The sequence below is a fragment of the Mirounga leonina genome, unplaced genomic scaffold (genome assembly GCF_011800145.1).
Source record: "Mirounga leonina isolate KUSES-001 unplaced genomic scaffold, KU_Mleo_1.0 Mir_260, whole genome shotgun sequence".
NCBI lineage: Eukaryota > Metazoa > Chordata > Mammalia > Carnivora > Phocidae > Mirounga > Mirounga leonina.
The window spans coordinates 196,116-213,746 of NW_023270642.1; the positions used below are offsets into that span (position 1 = coordinate 196,116).

A 17,631-nucleotide genomic window follows, 5' to 3' on the forward strand; every position below is an offset into this window, starting at 1 on the left:
ACTAAAGAATTGGGGAAAAAAGCCATGAATTCTATGTGCTGTATTCCCCTTGTGCTGGCGTTTTGCCATTCTCATTGATCAGTAAACTTGTTCTTGGCTGGCTGTTCTTGCTTGTCTTCTGGGGGAGGAGCCTGTTGCTGTGGTTCCCAGATGTCTTTGCTGGAGGTGGAATTGCCTTACCCTTGTCAGGTCAGGCTAAGTAATCTGCTCCTCAGATTTGCTCTCAGGAGCTTTTGTTCCCTGCAAGCTTTCTGTATAGCTTTGGAGGATGAGTGTGAAAATGGTGGCCTCCCAATTTCCACCCCAGAGGAGCTGAGAACTCGGGGCCCCACTCTTCAGTGAGCCCCCAGAGAAAAGCAGTCAGTCGCTCCCATCTCCCCAGTCTCTGCTGCACTCCCTGCTCACCCAGCCTGTGACCAAGCATTTCTATCTCTGGCACATGACCCAGTTTGGAGTCTCCAAACCCAGCAGATTCCTGTGGTGCACTCCTGCGCCACTTCTCCCAGGGGAGGAAGGGGAGTCTCCCCAGATCTGCCCCTTGTTGGGTCCCTGCTGGAAGAGCAGTGGCCTGACTGTGCCGCGGATCACAGGTTATGGCAACCCCAGCTGAGAGCCTGCTCCTCGGCTCCATCTCAGCAGCCGGCTTCCCTGCTCCAATATCTGGGAGCTCTGCTGCACTCAGGTACTCCCGGTCTTCCTGTGACCCTGAGGGTCCCGAGACCACACTGTCCCAGTGAGGGTTCCACCCCCAGCTTAGCCATTGGAGCGACGTCCCTCAGCAGAGCAGACTTCTAAAAGTTCCCATTTTGCACTCTGCTCTCTATCACTTGCCAGAAGCGGCCAACAGAGGCTCCCTCCCCCGCCATCTATCCTCCCGAATATCTCCTCAGATTCACTTCTCTGCATGTCCTACCTTCCAGAAAGTGGTCGCTTTTCTGTTCAGAGAGTTGCTGCTATTCTTTTCTTCAGTCTCCTGTTGAGTTCGTAGGTGTTCAGAATGGTTTGATCCCTATCTAGCTGAAGTCCTGGGACCAGATGAAATTTAGGTCTCCTACTCCTCCACCATCTTGCTCCTCCCCGCTTTATATATCTCTATATATTATGTCTTTATATCACATCAGTGATGTTGAAGACTGTTATGTAGAATGCTATCAACATCCTTATTATCAAAGCTGTTAATATACATGCTCATAAGGATACTATTATACTCTGTGTTTTAACACAGTGATGACTAGAAAGAATCTTAATCAGAAGTGGAGGACAAATGATGCAAATTTAGCAAGACTTATAAAATATATTTAGGTTGTTTTGATAATTTACCAAAGATTGGGGATTGGGCAAATCATTATTTTCTGTGTGACTATAGGCTGACTTTCATAGACTTTCTATCCTCTTCCTCCTTTCTTCTCCTCTTCCTCCTCCTTCCCTCTTCCTCCTCCTTTTCCTCCTCTACCTCTTCTTTTCTTTTATCACTCAAACAAACATCAGGCCTTGAAAGTATGCCTGTTTCCACTTCTTAGAGATATCTGTTTGGCTGATGTGAGCTTGAACAGTACTGCTTGCATACCTTTCTAGTATTTTTCATTCTTGTCCCGCTGCAGAAGTATTATGGTGTTATGCAATGACAGTCCTTTATGGTTGTGGGAACCAATATAAGTGGGAAAAGCTTGCATGTGGGAATATGGTTATAAATAAACTTTGTATTATATTCTCTGTATTGTATTTAAGGCCTTGTTCTTGATATTGCCACACATTTTCTCTCTTGTTATAATAGGATCATTTGCCTGTGTAGAATCAAGTGATTAATGATATCCCCTAATAAACATTTCAAAATCTTTACTTTTTTTTATTTTTTTTTAAAGATTTTATTTATTTGACAGAGAGAGATAGCGATTGCAGGAACACAAGCAGGGGGAGTGGGAGAAGGAGAAGCAGGCTTCCTGCCGAGCAGGGAGCCCGATGTGGGACTCGATCCCGGGACCCCGGGATCATGACCTGAGCCAAAGGCAGACACCCAACGACTGAGCCACCCAGGCGCCCAAACATTTCAAAATCTTTAAAAGTATTTTGCTTTCTACTTATAGCTGTGTGGTAATATTAGCAACAGGAGTGGTGATTTGTTTATGGCTGTAGGTATGTTTGTAAAAAAGCATCAATTTATATTATGTACTTCAACAATTGTTACGCTTCAGTGGCCAAAAAATGACAACAGTCCTCTAGGATATGTTTTCAAAAATGGTTTACAGAAGAGTGTTAGACTATTTTATAACTAGTTTTTTTTTTTAATTCAAATACCTGATAAAACTAATAAATCATGTTTGAGGTTGAGATAGCCTTAATTTAGGATAGCCAGCCACCTATTCTCTTTAATATTGGAATCCATTTTATAACACTACTACAAAAGTCTGTTTGTCATAAATTGTCTTTTTAGCCATCAATTATCTTACACTTTCGTTCTCAGAATTGTCCTCCATATCCCTCTTTTTTATAATCCAAAATCAGGTGTTTGAAATTCATCCTAAAGTAACAGATTAGGATCGGTGACAATAGTTACGTTGTAAAATTTTGCATCTGTGTGACCAAAATTTAAATTATTTTCAGCACTGCAATAAACCTTAGGCAAATTATACTAACTGGAGTAATAGCTGTATAAAACAAAGAACCATCAAAATCTGTTTCATTTGATAGGGCTAGAAGAGCTATGTTAAATTCTATAAAACATAGGTAGTTTGTAGTTGGACCATTTAAATTATCATCTAAACTGGAGGAATGCTGGGACAAGCATACACTGAGACTGTGTGGACAAACCATGATATATGGTTACTAGTTCTGGAACCCTAATAAGCTGATCCTGACAACAGGTGAAGAATAAATAGTTACTACCTTGAAGAAAACTAACTCAGAGCTTGGAAATTGACTCTTGTGGAAGACAGTGATCTTTTATATATTCATTCTGAGATGAAATTGTGGAAAAATAACTTTGGAATAAATGTGACTAAAGGGCATCCTCTAAAACATCTTGTGCTCTACTTTGCCTGACCAAATATTTTTTGTTCTGTGCCTGTTATGATCTTGAATGGCTCTTATGTTAAGTATTTTAAATGTTACTTAATTCTGTATATCTATTTTAAATCCCAAAAGATATATTATCTCTGACTTGTTATCTAGCAGCAACTTCGTATTTGTATTACCATTAATGAATGAATAATTATGGTTGCTTATTTAATATTATTATAGATTATGAAAATGATTCTTCAATTACAAATAAAACATTTTCTTCACATCTAATACCAGATGTTTTGTAATTCTAAAGCTCAGAGAAGAAAAGAGCTAGCTCTGCTAGTTCAGATCTTTCACAGATCCTAAAGTCTCAAGATGGATCAGCTTTTTTAGGGAGTTCAAAAGGAGTTTCAGCTGATAAAGACCTACTCCATATACTTCCATTAAAGACCCAGGATAAATCCTTAACAAGACTATTATCAAACGAAGAGATTGAAGACTTACTGTCTGTCAAGACATCACTTCAAGGGGATGGAACAGCAACAGCGTCACTCATTTCATATCCTGTTCTTACCAGAAGAAAGCCAATGGATAGTGACATCTCAAAGGTAAGATATAGTACAATAATTTGAAAGCTGTTTACTTTGAAATGCTAGATTCCCTTAATATTTTAAGTAAATGTTAATTAAAACTCATTAATATTTTCTTATTTAAAAGGAATAAAAAGTTTGCCTTTTAATATAATCTGTTTTATATTTAGGATGTTTAAGGTATATTTGAGAATCAGAGTGATATTTTAACATAAAAAATTCTAAGCTGTATCGACAAAGAAGTTGTGGCTTAGATTACAGTTTTAATGATAAAATATATATAATTCCTAGGTGAGATAGAGAAATGTTCATTTCAGGTTCATCTAGAAAAAATATTTTTATATAGTAAGGTAATTGTGAAAACACAGTTCTTTTGAAATGACTTTATATACCTTAAACAAGGCCTAGAAAATTATTAAATGCTGGGGAAAAAAGAAATGATAAAAAGGCTATATATATTTGACATATATCTACAATACACTTTTATCATAGAATTTATTAATGTGACCTTAAAAAGAATTTCATGAGTCATTTGAGTTGGTCTAGAGATTGAATCAGACTAAAATGTAAGTCTAAAGTAGAATCATAATCATTATTAACATGATTTATTTAGAATTATTTATGAGGAGAATCACAATATAGCTTGGGTTCCCTCCACATGAGTGTTCCCAAATGCCTTTCAGATCCATTAATTGTTCTCATGTTTTTATTTGATGCATTCGGGATATAAAAATAAAACATTTATGCAATGACATTGTAGATAATGAATAAAAATTCTTGCTCTGAGAGAAAGTAATTAGAGTTCTAAGACACATAATTTGAAATTACTTATTATAATTTTTGTCATTAAGGCTGTTGGAGAAGAGAAATTACAAAGTAAGACTGAAAAACAAACTTACCAAGAAGCAAGAGAATTTCAAGGTAAAAATATTTTCTGTTTTGTAAGGTAAAAATGTGAATGATTGTGTCTTCCCATGGTATAATTATAAATAAATGAAGAGAGAACATTATTAAATATGGAAATAACTCCTTGGACAGTCATCACATAATATGGAAATCTATTGACCAGTATGTAAAAATTAATTTGGTGACTTAACTTTACCCAGAGTTTGTTTCAACTAAGATCTGTGTAAAAGGACAGTGGTAGCTTTGCCTCAACCAAATAACAGTTTTTGGCATTATGAATTCTTAACATATCATGCCAAAAACTCATCAGGGTACAGCAGGAAAAAGATGATTTGTAGTATAAATAATTCATATTTTAGCTAGATTCTTTAGGTATCTTATATATTTTAAAACAGGGTGCCTGGGTGGCTCAGTTGGTTAAGTGACTGACTCTTGATTTTAGCTCTGGTCGTGATCTCAGGATCCTGGGATCGAGCCCCACATCATGGGGCTCTGTGCTGGGGGGGGGGTGGAGCCTGATTAAGATTCTCCTCCTGCCCCCACCCCCGACTTGAACGTGTTCCCTCTCTCTCTTAAAATATATATATATATGTATTATATATATATATTAGATATCTATATTAAAACTGATAAATTTGTTCTTTCCTTCCAACATATATAACTTTTATAATCAACCCATATCTTACAACATTGGCTTGAACTTTCAAAATAAAATTAAATGGTTGTGATGTAGAGTGCAGGAGAATTACTCTTCTATTGTGCTTTGAGTTGAGAGTTCCTCTGCTTATAGCTGTTATAACCTATGTTACCAGGTTATCTGAGATAAATATTCCTTATTATGATCAGGATGTTTTCTTTTATTCAAAGTTTATTACAAATTTTAACCAGCAGTTGGCCTGAGTTTAATCAATCTACTAAAATTTTTTTGTGGTAAAATATATATAACATGAAATTTGCCATTTTAATCATCATTTAAGTGTACAGTTGCATGGCATGAATGACATTCACAATGTTGTGCAACCATCACTACCTCTATTTCCACAACTTTTCATCACCCAAAAAAGAAATTCTTAATTAAGCAATAACTCCCATTCCTGCCCCTATCCAGCCCCTGGTAACATCTAATTTACTTCTATCTCTCTGAACGTGCCTATTATATTTCATATGAGTGAAATTATACAACATTGTCCTTTTGTAGCTGTCCTATTTCACTTAGCATAACGTTTTTAAGTTTCATCCATGATGTGTCAGAACTTCCTTCCTTGTCTGATGGCTGAATAAGATTCCGTTGCATGTGTGTGTGTGTATCACATTTTGTTTATCCATTTACCTGCTGATGCACATTTGTGTTGTTTCTGTCTTTTGGCTATTGTGAATAATGCTACAATGAACATGGTGTATGGGTAACTGTTTTAAATCTGTTTTCATTTATTTTGGGTAGGAGTGTAATTGCTGGATCATATGATAATTCTAATTTTAGCTTTTTGAGTAACTGTGCAACTGTTTTTCACAGTGGCTGCACCATTTTATACTTCCACCAGCAATATAGAAGGATACACATTCTTGCCAACACTTGTTTTCTTTGCTCTTTTAATTGTAATAATTCTAGTAGGTATGAAATGTATCTCATTGTGATTTTGATTTGCATTTCCCTAATTACTAAAGATGTTAAGCATTTTTTTATGTGCTTACTGCTCATTTGTATATCTTCTTTGGAAAAAAACATCTATTCAACTCCTTCACCATTTATAATTGGGTTGTTTGTCTTTTTGTTGCTGAGTTGTATAGGTTCTTTATATATTCTGGATATTAAACCTTTTGTCAGATATATGGTTTACAAATATTTCCTCTCATTGGGTAGGTTATCTTTTCACTTTCTTGAAAATGTCCTTTGATGCAAAAAAATAATTTTATGAAGCTCATTTTATCTGTTTCTCATTTTGTTGCTATGCTTTTGGCGTCAATATCTGAGAACCAATTGCCAAATCTAAGATAATAGAGATTTATCCTTATGCTTTCTTCTAAAAGCTTTATGGTTTTAGCTCTTATATTTAAGTGATTGGTACATTTTGAGTTAATTTTTGTATATGGTATGAAGTAGTGATACATACAACTTAATTTTTTTTTGCCTCTGGAAATTGACTTATCCCTGCATTGTTTGTTGAAGAGGCTCTTCTTTTTCCACTGAATTGTATTGGCACCCTAGTCAAAAACCAGTCAACCCCATGTATGTGTTTATTTCTGTGCTCTTAATTGTATTCCACTCGTGTATATGTTTATCCACATGTCAATATCACACTGCATTGATTTACTTTAGCTTTGTAGTAAGTTTGGAAATGGGGAAGTGTGAATTCTTAAATTTTGTCTTTTTCAATACCACTTTGGCTATTTTAGACCTCCTGCAACTAATTATGAATTTTAGGATCAAATTTTTTTCATTTTTTCAAATAGGCTTTTGGGATTTTCATAGAGACTGCACTGAATCTGTAGATCACCTTGGGAAGTACTGTCATCTTAATAGTATTAAGTCCCCCAATTCATGAACCCAGGAGGTCTTTCCATTTTATTTAGGTCTTATTTAGTTTATTATAGCAATATTTGATAGTTTTCAATGTATAATTCTTGGACAATATTATTCCTAAGTACTTTATTCTTTCTGACATATTGTGATGGAATTTTTTTTAAAAATTTCATTTTCAAGTTACTCATTGCTGCTGTTTAGAAATACAACTGATTTTGTATGCTGACCTTGAATCCTGAAACTTTGCTGAATTTAACTTTAGTATTTCTGTATGGAATCTTTGGGATTTTCTAAATATATGATCATGTCATCTGTGAATAAAGATAGTTTTACTCCTTTTCCAATTTAGATGCCTTTTATTTCTTTTTATTTTCTAACTGCTCTTGCTCAAACTCCTAGTACAATGTTGAATAGTACTGGTAAAAACAGACATCTTTGTCTTGTTCCTGTTCTTATGGAGAAATGTTTCATTCTTTCACCATTGAGTTGAATTTAGCTGTGGGTTTCATAAATGCCATTTGTCATGTCCAATTGGTGTATAATGTTGTTCAAGTCCTATATTTATTTGTGGATCTTTTATCTGCTTGTTTGCTTCATATATTTTGGGGTTCTTTTTTGTGTGTGCATATGTTCATAGTTATATATTCTTGATGAATGACCCTTTTGTCTATATATAATGTGATTCTTTGTCTCTTGCAACAGTTTTTGACTTAAAGTCTGTCTTGTTTGATATTAATAAAGCCACCTATATTAGGGTTCTCCAGAGAACTAGAACAAATAGGATATATATAGATATAGATATCAATATTGATATAGATATATAAAAGGAGATTTATTGTAATAATTGGCACATGCAGTTATGAAGGCCAAGGAGTCCCATGATTCACTGTCTGCAAGCTGGAGAACCAGGAACACTGGGGGTGTAATTCAGTTTGAGCCCAAAGGCCTCAGAATTGGGAGGCTGTAGATGGTGTAAGTCCCAGTCTGAGCCAGACTCCCTAGAACCAGGAGTGCCAATGTCCAAGGGCAGGAGAAGATCGATGTCTCAGTTCAAATTGTGAAAGAAAATTCACCTTTTCTCCATCTTTTTGTTCTACTTAGGCCCTCAGTATCTTGGAGGATGTGCACCCACATTGATGAGGGTGATCTCAGGCTATTGACTCAAATGCTAATCTCTTCTGAAGATGCCTTCACAGACATCCTCAGAAATAATGTTTTACCAGGTATCTGGGCATTTCTTAGCCAAGTCAACACATAAAATTGATCATCACACCACTTCCACTCTCTTGGTTACTATTTACATAGAGTTCCATCCTTTCACTTTCAGTCTATTTGTCTTTGCATGTAAAATGAACCCCTTATACACAGCATCTAGGAGATTATGCAGTTGGTTTTTTTTTAAACCTATTCTGCTGATACCTGTCTTTTGATTGGATAGTTTAATTCATTAATTACTATTAAGGGAGAACTTGTCAAGTTTATATTTGTTTTCTGTATGCCTTAAACCATTTCCCCTTCATTTCCTCTCTTACTGTATTTTGTTTGGGGACCTAAATAAGCCAAGACGGCACTGAATTCACTGGTGAGACAGGACCACTGGCTTTGCTCTGTAGACAGGAAAAGCCATGGGGTGTACTCTCTGTTCGAGTGCCACTATAAGCAGGGCTGTTGGATGAGCTACATGGCTTTCCATGTGGTATGGTTAGGTTCCCTGGTTGGTTGGACTTAAGGCTATAGTCAGCAGTGGGCAGGGCGACAAATTAATTTCCCTGCACAGGCACAGGGGGAACCAGCTCCATGGCCAGAAAGGCTCTTTGTGATCTTGACTCATGCTAACCCATTCTGCAAGTTCCCTGGCTGAATAGGACCACTTGCTTTGCTCTGCAAACTATCAGATCTACCTGTTGGACTCTCTGTTTGAGTATTTCTGGGCTGTGCAGATTAGCAAAACTGCTAGTTGGGCCTACAACTTGGGCATTGACGTAGGAAATCAGTCTGCCTAGATCTGAGAGCTGGTTGCTACAAGTCCCTCTTCACTTCCTCATCACAATCAGATTCCCAGTGGTCAAACCCTGCATATTCCCTTGAAATCCTCATGACATGAGATTGCACTGGGGATTCCTAATAAGTGACTCACAATGCTAGTGAGCTCGATATCTACCCTGGGTTCTTTTTTTTTTTTTCCCCAAAGGAGGAATGATAGGCTTAGAAGAGACCTCTCAGTGTGATGTTGCACTGGCCTGAGGGAGGGGCATTGTGGTTAGTGTGTAACCCCTTCTCTTATTCTTCTAATGTGGTCTGTCTTGGTCTCTGTAATGCTTTAGCCTCATCCCCATGTTTTAGGATTTTCTCACTGGTGTCTGTCTGTGAATAATTATTTGTCCTTCTTATGAGGGAGAGCAAAGTCAAGAATGACCTATGTCGCCATCTTGGTGATGTCACTCACGTTAATTGCTTCTTTTGCAGTGTAGAAGCTTTTAAGTTTGATGTCCCACTTACTGATTTTTTCTTCTGTTGCTTCTGCTGTTGATGTCAAACCCAAAAAAATCATTGCCAGACCAATGCTGAGGAGCTCATATTTTCCTGTTTTCTTTTAGGAGTTTTATAGTATCAGATCTTATGTTTAAATCTTTGATCCATTTTGAGTTAATTTTTGTGAGATGTGTAAGTTAGGGGTATGATTTCATTTTGTTTGCATGTGGTTATCTGGTTTTCCTAGCACCATTTGTTGAAGAGACAATCATTTCCCCATTGGATGTTCTTGTCTCCCTTGTCAAATATTAGAGGACCATATATGCAGAGGTTTAATTCTGCATTTTCTAATCCATTGGCCTATGTATATTTTTATGCCAGATCATACTGTTTTATTTACTATAGTTTTGTAATATAGTTTGAATCAGGAAGTGTGATGCCTCTTCTTTCTCAGGATTGCTTTGCTATTGGAGTTTTTTGTTGTTCCATACAAATTGTTGTATCTATTTCTATGAAAAATTACATTGGAATTTTGATAAATATTGCATTGAATCTATAGATAGTTCTGGATAGCATGGACATTTAAACAATATTGACTCTTCTGATTCATAAACATGTATTTCCTTCCATTTGTTTGTATCTTCTTCAATTTCTTTCAAGAACTTCTTGTTCTTTGTAGTTTTAATTGTACATATTTTTACTTCCTCTGTTAAATCTTCTCCTAGCTGTTTTATGATTTTCAATGCATTGTAAATAGGATAGTTTACTTTATTTCTTTTTCAGTATTTCACTATTAGCATACAGAACTACAGCTGACTTCTGTGTATTGATCTTATATCCTGCAGCCTTATTAAATTCATTGATCATATTCCACAGTTTTTAGTTTTGGGGATTTTCAATATACAATTGACCCTTGAATAATGAAGGGGTGGGGCACCAAACCCCTGTGCAGTCAAAAATCTGTGTATAACTTTTGACTCCCAAAACTTAACTATTAATGGCCTACTGTTGACCAGAAGCCTTACCAATAACATAAATAGCCAATTAATACATGTTTTATATGTTATATATATTATATACTATATTCTTACAATAAAGCAAGCTAGAGAAAAGAAAATGTTAGGAAAATCATAAGGAAGAGAAAATAACATTTATGTCACTGCATTTATTAAAAAAAATCTGCATATAAGTGGACCCATGCAGTTCAAGCCATGTTCAAAGGTCAACTGTACAAAATCTTACCATCTGCAAATAATGAAAATTTTAATTCTTTCCTATTTGGATGCCTTTTATTTCTTCTTCTTGCCTGATTGCTCTAGCTAGGACTTCCAGTACTGTATTGAATATTGGTACACTTGTATTGTTCCTGATCTTAGAGGAAAAGCTTTACATTTTTCTTCATTGAGTATAATGTTAGCTATGGGTTTGTCATATGTAACTTAATGTGCCTTCTATACCTAAGCTTCTATGCCTAAGCTGTTGAAGGTTTTTATCATAAAAGGACGTTGTATTTTGCCAAATGCTTTTTCTGCATCTATTAAGGTGATCATATTATTTTTATTTTTCATTCTATTAAACGAATTGTGATATATCACAATAATTGATTTATGTATGATGAACTATCCCTGCATCCCAGGGATAAATTGCACTTGGTCATGGTGTCTGATCCTTTTAATGAGTTCTTGAATTTGGTTTGCTAATATTTTGTTGTCAGTTTTTGCATCTATATTCATCAGGAAAATTAGTCTGTAGTTTTCTTGTACTGTCCATATCTGGCATTTGGAATCAGGTAATACTAGACACCTACAATGAGTTGGGAAATATTCCTTCCTTCTTAAATTTTTGAGAATGATTGGCATTAGTTTTTCTTTAAATGTTTTATATAATTCACCACTTAAACCATCTGGTTGTGCAGTTTTCTGTGTTGGGAGGTTTTTGATTACTGTTTTAATATCCTTACTTGTTATTGGTCTCTCAGATCTTCTGTCTCTTCCTGCTTCAGTCTTGATAGGTTGTATAATTCTAGGAACTTATTCATTTCTTCTAGTTATCTAATTTGTTGGCTTATGATTGTTCATAGTAGTCTCTTATGATCCTATGGATTTCTGTACTGTCAGTTGTAATTAAATTACTCCTCTTTCATTTCTGATTTTATTTATTAATCTTTTTTTTCTTAATTAGTCTTGCTAAAGGTTTGTCAATTTTGTTTATGTTTTGGAAAAAACTGTAGATTTCTTCTATTGTTTTTCTGGTCTCTATTTCATCTATTTTCATTCTTACCTTTATTATTTCCTTACTTCAGCTCTGTTTGGGCTTAATTTGTTCTAGTTCTTTGAGGTGCAATATTAGATCATTTGTTATCTTCCTAATTTCTTAAACATGGGTATAATTTTATGCAGATTTTTTTGATAAATGCAGTACAGTACATATATGTATTTTCCTTATGATACCTAAAAGTTTTTAAATTCCAGTTAGTTAACTTACAGTATAATATTAGTTTCAGATGTACAATATAGTGATTCATACATCATCTAGTGTTCATCACAAGTGCTCTCCTTAATCCCTATCACCTATTCACCTGCCCACTGCCCTCTGGTAACCATCAGTTTGCCCTCTATAGGTAAGAGTCTTTTTCTTGGTTTTCCTCTTGCTCTCTTTTCCCCTTTGCTTGTTTGTTTTGTTTCTTAAATTTCTCATGTGAGTGAAGTCATATGGTATTTGCTTTTCTTTCTCGGATTTATTTTGCTTAGCATAATACTCTCTAGATCTATCAATGTCCTTGAAATGGCAAGATTTCATTCTTTTTTACGGCTGAATAATATTCCATGGTGTGTGTGTGTGTGTGTGTGTGTGTACACATATATTACATTTTCTTTATCCATTTATCAGTTGATGGACACTTGGACTATTTCCATAGTTTGGCTATTGTAGATAATGCTGCTGTCTCTTAAGTCCAGTTGGTCCACTGTGTCATTCAAAGCCATTGCTTCCTTTTCGATTTTCTGTTTAGATTAGCATAATATAATAAAAAAAAAAACAAAGCCATTGCTTCCTTTTTTATTTTCTGTTTAGATGATCTGTCCATTGATATAAGTGGGGGCTTAAAATCCCCTACTTTTATTATAATATTATTATTAGTTCCTTTACATTTGGTATTAACTGTTTTATGTATTTGGGTGCTCCTATGTTGAGGGTGTAAATATTTACAATTGTTAGATCTTCTTGTTGGATTGTTCCTTTTTATAATTACTGTCCTTTTTTGTCTCTTGTTACAGTATTTTAAAGTCTATTTTGTCTGATATAAATATTGCAACTCAAGCATTCTTTTGACATCCATTTGCATGATAGATTTTTTTTTTCCATCCCCTCACTTTCAATCTGCAATTATCTTTAGGTCTAAAATGAGTCTCTTCTAGGCAGCATATATTTGGGTCTTGTTTGGTTTTGTTTGTTTTTTTTTTTCATCCATTCTGTCACTCTGGGTCTTTTGGTTAGTGTGTTTGGTCCATTTACATTCAAAATCATTGTATTTGTATTTTGTATTTGTATTTATTGTTATTTTGTGGTTGTTTATGTAGTTTTTCTCTGATCCTTTCTTCTCTTGCTCTCTTTCATGGTTTGCTGGTTTACTTTAATGATATACTTGGGTTCCCTTCTCTTTATTCTTTGCATATATATTAGTGTTCTTTTTTGGATTTAAAATAAGCAGTATATTAATTAAAGACTTTTTTTTTTTTTACAATACAGGCAGTTTTTTAAAACTTAGTGGAATTTTTTTCATTTTTAAAAAATATTTTTTATAATTTCAAAATTAATTTTGGCAGTCATGGGAAAGGGTAGAGGTGCTTATTTCAGGGTCTCTGATTAGTGCCTTCTATCTAGTCCAGTCAGGTAAGTAAAGGTTCATGAGGGATACATTTTAAAGATGATGAAAATAACAGTAGCCTGGGATCATACCATCTAAATAAAAGAAAGTTCAAGGACCAAGATATATAATTAGACTATACTCATAAGATCCTACTCTTAGTAATAGAAATACCTAGTATATGCAATATAAAATAATTCTTACCATTTATTTAACACCTATCATTTGCCAGGCACAGTGCTAAGTGCTTTATAAACGTGATTTCTAATTCTAAAAACCATCCTTAGATAGATGGTTAAAGCTGTTTTTGAAACAGAAGAAGAAAATCAAACTTATTAAAATTTAATAACTCCTATAAGGCCATACAGCTGGTAGGTGTTAGAACTGGGGTTTGACTCCAAACCTACTGTATAGAAAATTAGCAGAACAAGTTGCTGTTATTATTATTTTTAAAGATTTTATGTATGTATGTGTATGTATGTATGTATGTATGTATGTATGTATGTATTTAGCCTGAGCAGGGGAGGGGCTGAAGGAGAGGGAGAGAGAGATCTCAAGCAACTCTGGGCTGAATACAGAGCCTTATGCAGGGCTCAGTCTCAGGATACTGAGATCATGACCTGAATTGAAATCAAGAGTCAGACACTTAACCAGCTGAGCCACCCAGGTGCCCCTGCTGCTATTATTATTTTATCCAAATTTCATTTGTAAAATCCCATACATGGCCTACCTTTCTGATATGGCAATATGTAATTTTCATCATATTAATAAATAATGAAGGAAATCCATTGTATTCTTATTATGAGTTTGGAAAACAGTGTTGTTACAGATAACAGTAAGCTATTCTTTTTTAAAATTTTTATTTTTTATTTAAATTCAATTAGCCAAGGTATAGTACATCAATAATAAGCTATTCTTGTCCTGAGTTCCAGTGATTTAGAACCTGTTACTCAAGACCAAAAGCTCTCTGATTCAAATATAAAACACAGTATTCTATTTAGTCACAAACACAAAGATCTAAAATGCCATTTTTGAGCCATTTCTGCATAACAGTCCAGCCTACATTCATCCCTTCTAGAGATAATATTAAACTAAGAAGTCCTTGAAGAATTTACATTGTTAACAGAATTCAACATTACCCTAGAGCATACACAGATACAGGAAACAAAGCAAGGTCTTTCCATATAGCATAAGTCCTTACAATGATTTTGTCTTAAGTCAGTGTCTCTTCATGCCGCACATATTCCCCAATGTCTGTGATGAAATACCAGAATCACCATGGAATCTACTTTCCTTCAGTCTTGTGCAGACTTTGCTGCCACCCCAAAATTCAAAGGGATGTCTGTCATGGAGTACACCACCTCTCCTTGGTACTGAAAATTATTTTCAATGATTCAACCCAGTCTGGATTTCAACACATTTTTCCCATACAGGAAGGACTGCTCTGCTCCAGGCTTTATTCACACTTCATACTTGGCATAGGGTGCAAGGTAATCCAGAATTGTGACGTGCAGCTGGATTTTGTGAGTCTTAGTGAGGTATTCCATGACACCAGCTTTTCCCTAGAGATGTTGGTGGCCAACTTCAGAATCTTCTCATTCATATAGTACCCCTAGTCATTGTGTAGCCTGAAACAGTAGTTGCCATTGGGCCTGTTGACCAGGAGCTGAAGATTCTCCCAAATGTATTTCGCTATCATCTCAAACATTATGTGGTCTCTTTTTCAATCAAAGGTTGCATTTTCCCACTGGGTTGCAACACTGAATCTACATGACTCAGTGGCCAGAAACAGAACTATTAGCGGTTTTTGACTAGTGGTTAGAACATCTTCTGTATGTAGACATCTATATTAAGTTGATGGCCACATAAGTTTGAACCCATTCTTTACTCCTCTCCCACCCACATTTTAGATGTATGGAGTCATATTTTACATTATTTTGTTAACCCCTTGACTGATTTTTTTTACAGAAAGCTTATTTTAACAGATTTTGTTTTCTACTTTTCATACTCTTATTTATGGTCTTTCCTTTCCACTCAAAGAGTCCTCTTTAATATTTCTTGTAGGGCTGGTTTAGTGGTCATGAACTGTCATGAACAGTTTGTCTGAGAAACTCTATCTCTTCTTCTATTCTGAATAATAGCCTGGCTGGAGGGGGTGGGGCTTGGTGTAAGAAAAGTTAAGTAGTGAATGCCTGCAGTGCTGGTTCTCACAAGTGGCAGTGTGTTTATGCTAGGAGGTGGGGAATGAGGCAAATGGCATCTGCCAGCTCCTTTGTTCCCAGAGAAGTCCCTCAGCAAACTCTGAGATCAGTAACTAACTCTCCCTCCCATAAGCTCTTAGTACCTTTCAAACTGTTGCTACCAAGCTGTATGTCCAGGGGCTGTTTGCTAAGCTGGATGTTTAAAGATGGGACTCAGCCTCTAGTTGCCCTCCAAGCTCTCCTAGAGCCCAGCCTGCTGATTTTTAAAATTCCAGGCTTTAAGTCCCACTGGTTTCCAGCAGCTCATGTGTGGGCTTTCAGATGGAGTTTACAATGCATCAGTGGGAATTGAATACATTTTATGCCCTCTGAGAATCCTTTCTGCCGCTCTTGTGATCTCTTCCTTTTCGTCATCATGGACCTCCTTCCTCACTACTATGTATACTGTAAGAAAGAACTGATTCTCTTTGGTAGTGTTCCAGACAGCCGGGGGATCTCAAGTGCCCCCACTGTCTAGTAACTACCATTATCTTTTCTTCTATTCCCTTATCTTCTCATCTCTGTTTTTATGAGTTTGACTTTTTAAAAACTTCTACATATAAGTGAAACCATATAGTATTTGTCTTTGTCTGGCTTATTTCACTTGCCATTCTGACTCCAAACTCATCCAGGTTGTCACAAATGACAAGATATCCTTCTTTCCAGTGATTGAATATTCCATTGTATGCCTATACTACATCTACTTTATCTACTGAGGGACACTTGGGTTCTTTCCATGTCTTCGCTATTGTGAATATGCTGGAGTGACCATGGGTGTGAAGATGTCTTTTTGAAATACTTATTTCAATCACTTTGGATATATGCCTGGGAATGAGAATGCTGGATGATATGGTAGTTCTATTTTTAGTTTTTTGAGGACCTTGCATACTATTCTCTGTAATGACTGTACCAGCTTCCATTCCTATCAACAGTTTAAAAGTGTTGTCTTTCTCCACATCTTTGCCAACACTTATATCTTATCCTTTTGACAATGTGCATTCTAAAAGGTAATATCTTGTTGTGGTTTGATTTTTATTTATTGGATGATGTTGAGTACCTTTTTTATTATTTAAATTCAATTAGCCAACATATACTATATCTACCGTTTTTGATGTAGTGTTCAATGATTCATCAGCTGTGTGCAACACCCAGTGCTCATCACATCATGTGCCCTCCTTAATGCCCATCACCCAGTTACCCCATCCCTCACCCCCCTCCCCTTCAGCAACCCTCAGTTTGTTTCCCATACTTAAGAATCTCTCATGGTTTGTCTCCTTCTCTGATTTCTTCCCATTCAGTTTTCCCTCCCTTCCCTTGTGGTCCTCTGCACTGTTTCTTATATTCTACATATGAGTGAAACCATATGATAATTGTCTTTCTCCAATTGACTTATTTCACTTAGCATAATACCCTGAAGTTTCATCAAAGTCAATGTAAATGGTAAGTATTCACCCTTTCTGATGACTGAATAATATTCCATTGTATATATGAACCACATCTTTATTCATTCATCTGTTGAAGGGCATCTTGGCTCCTTCCACAGTTTGGCTATCATGGACATTGCTGCTATGACCATTGGGGTGCATGTGCCACTTCTTTTCACTACATCTGTGTCTTTGGGGTAAATACCCAGTAGTGCAATTGCTGGGTCATAGGGTCTCTATTTTTTTTTTTAAGATTTTATTTATTTGACAGAGAGACACAGCAAGAGAGGGAACACAAGCAGGGGGAGTAGGAGAGGGAAAGCAGGCTTCCTGCAGAGCAGGGAGCCTGATGCAGGGCTCGATCCCAGGCCCTGTGATAATGACCTGAGCCAAAGGCAGATGCTTAATGACTGAGCCACCCAGGTGCCCCTCATAGGGTCTCTATTTTTAATTTTTTGAGGAACCTCCACACTGTTTTCCAAAGTGGCTGTACCAACTTGCATTCCCACCAACAGTGTAAAACGGTTCCCCTTTCTCCACATCCTTGCCAACATTTATTGTTCCCTGTCTTGTTAATTTTAGCCATTCTGACTGGTGTAAGGTGGTATCTCAT

At 36.0% G+C, this 17,631-nt stretch overlaps 1 protein-coding gene and 1 pseudogene across 1 annotated transcript in view; one reads left to right on the forward strand and one right to left on the reverse strand.

Annotated features, from left to right (window-relative positions):
• CCDC7 (coiled-coil domain containing 7) overlaps window positions 1-7,039 on the forward strand; it is a 175,613-nt gene extending 168,574 nt beyond the window's left edge. The window contains exons 16-18 of the mRNA XM_035029523.1: window positions 3,450-3,608; window positions 4,442-4,511; window positions 6,948-7,039. Of these exons, the coding sequence (XP_034885414.1) occupies window positions 3,450-3,608; window positions 4,442-4,511; window positions 6,948-7,039 (321 nt within the window). The remainder of the gene's footprint in view (window positions 1-3,449; window positions 3,609-4,441; window positions 4,512-6,947) is intronic.
• A 7,528-nt stretch (window positions 7,040-14,567) lies between these two features.
• Window positions 14,568-15,094, reverse strand: LOC118026602 (annotated as a pseudogene).
• Window positions 15,095-17,631: the final 2,537 nt, after the last annotated feature.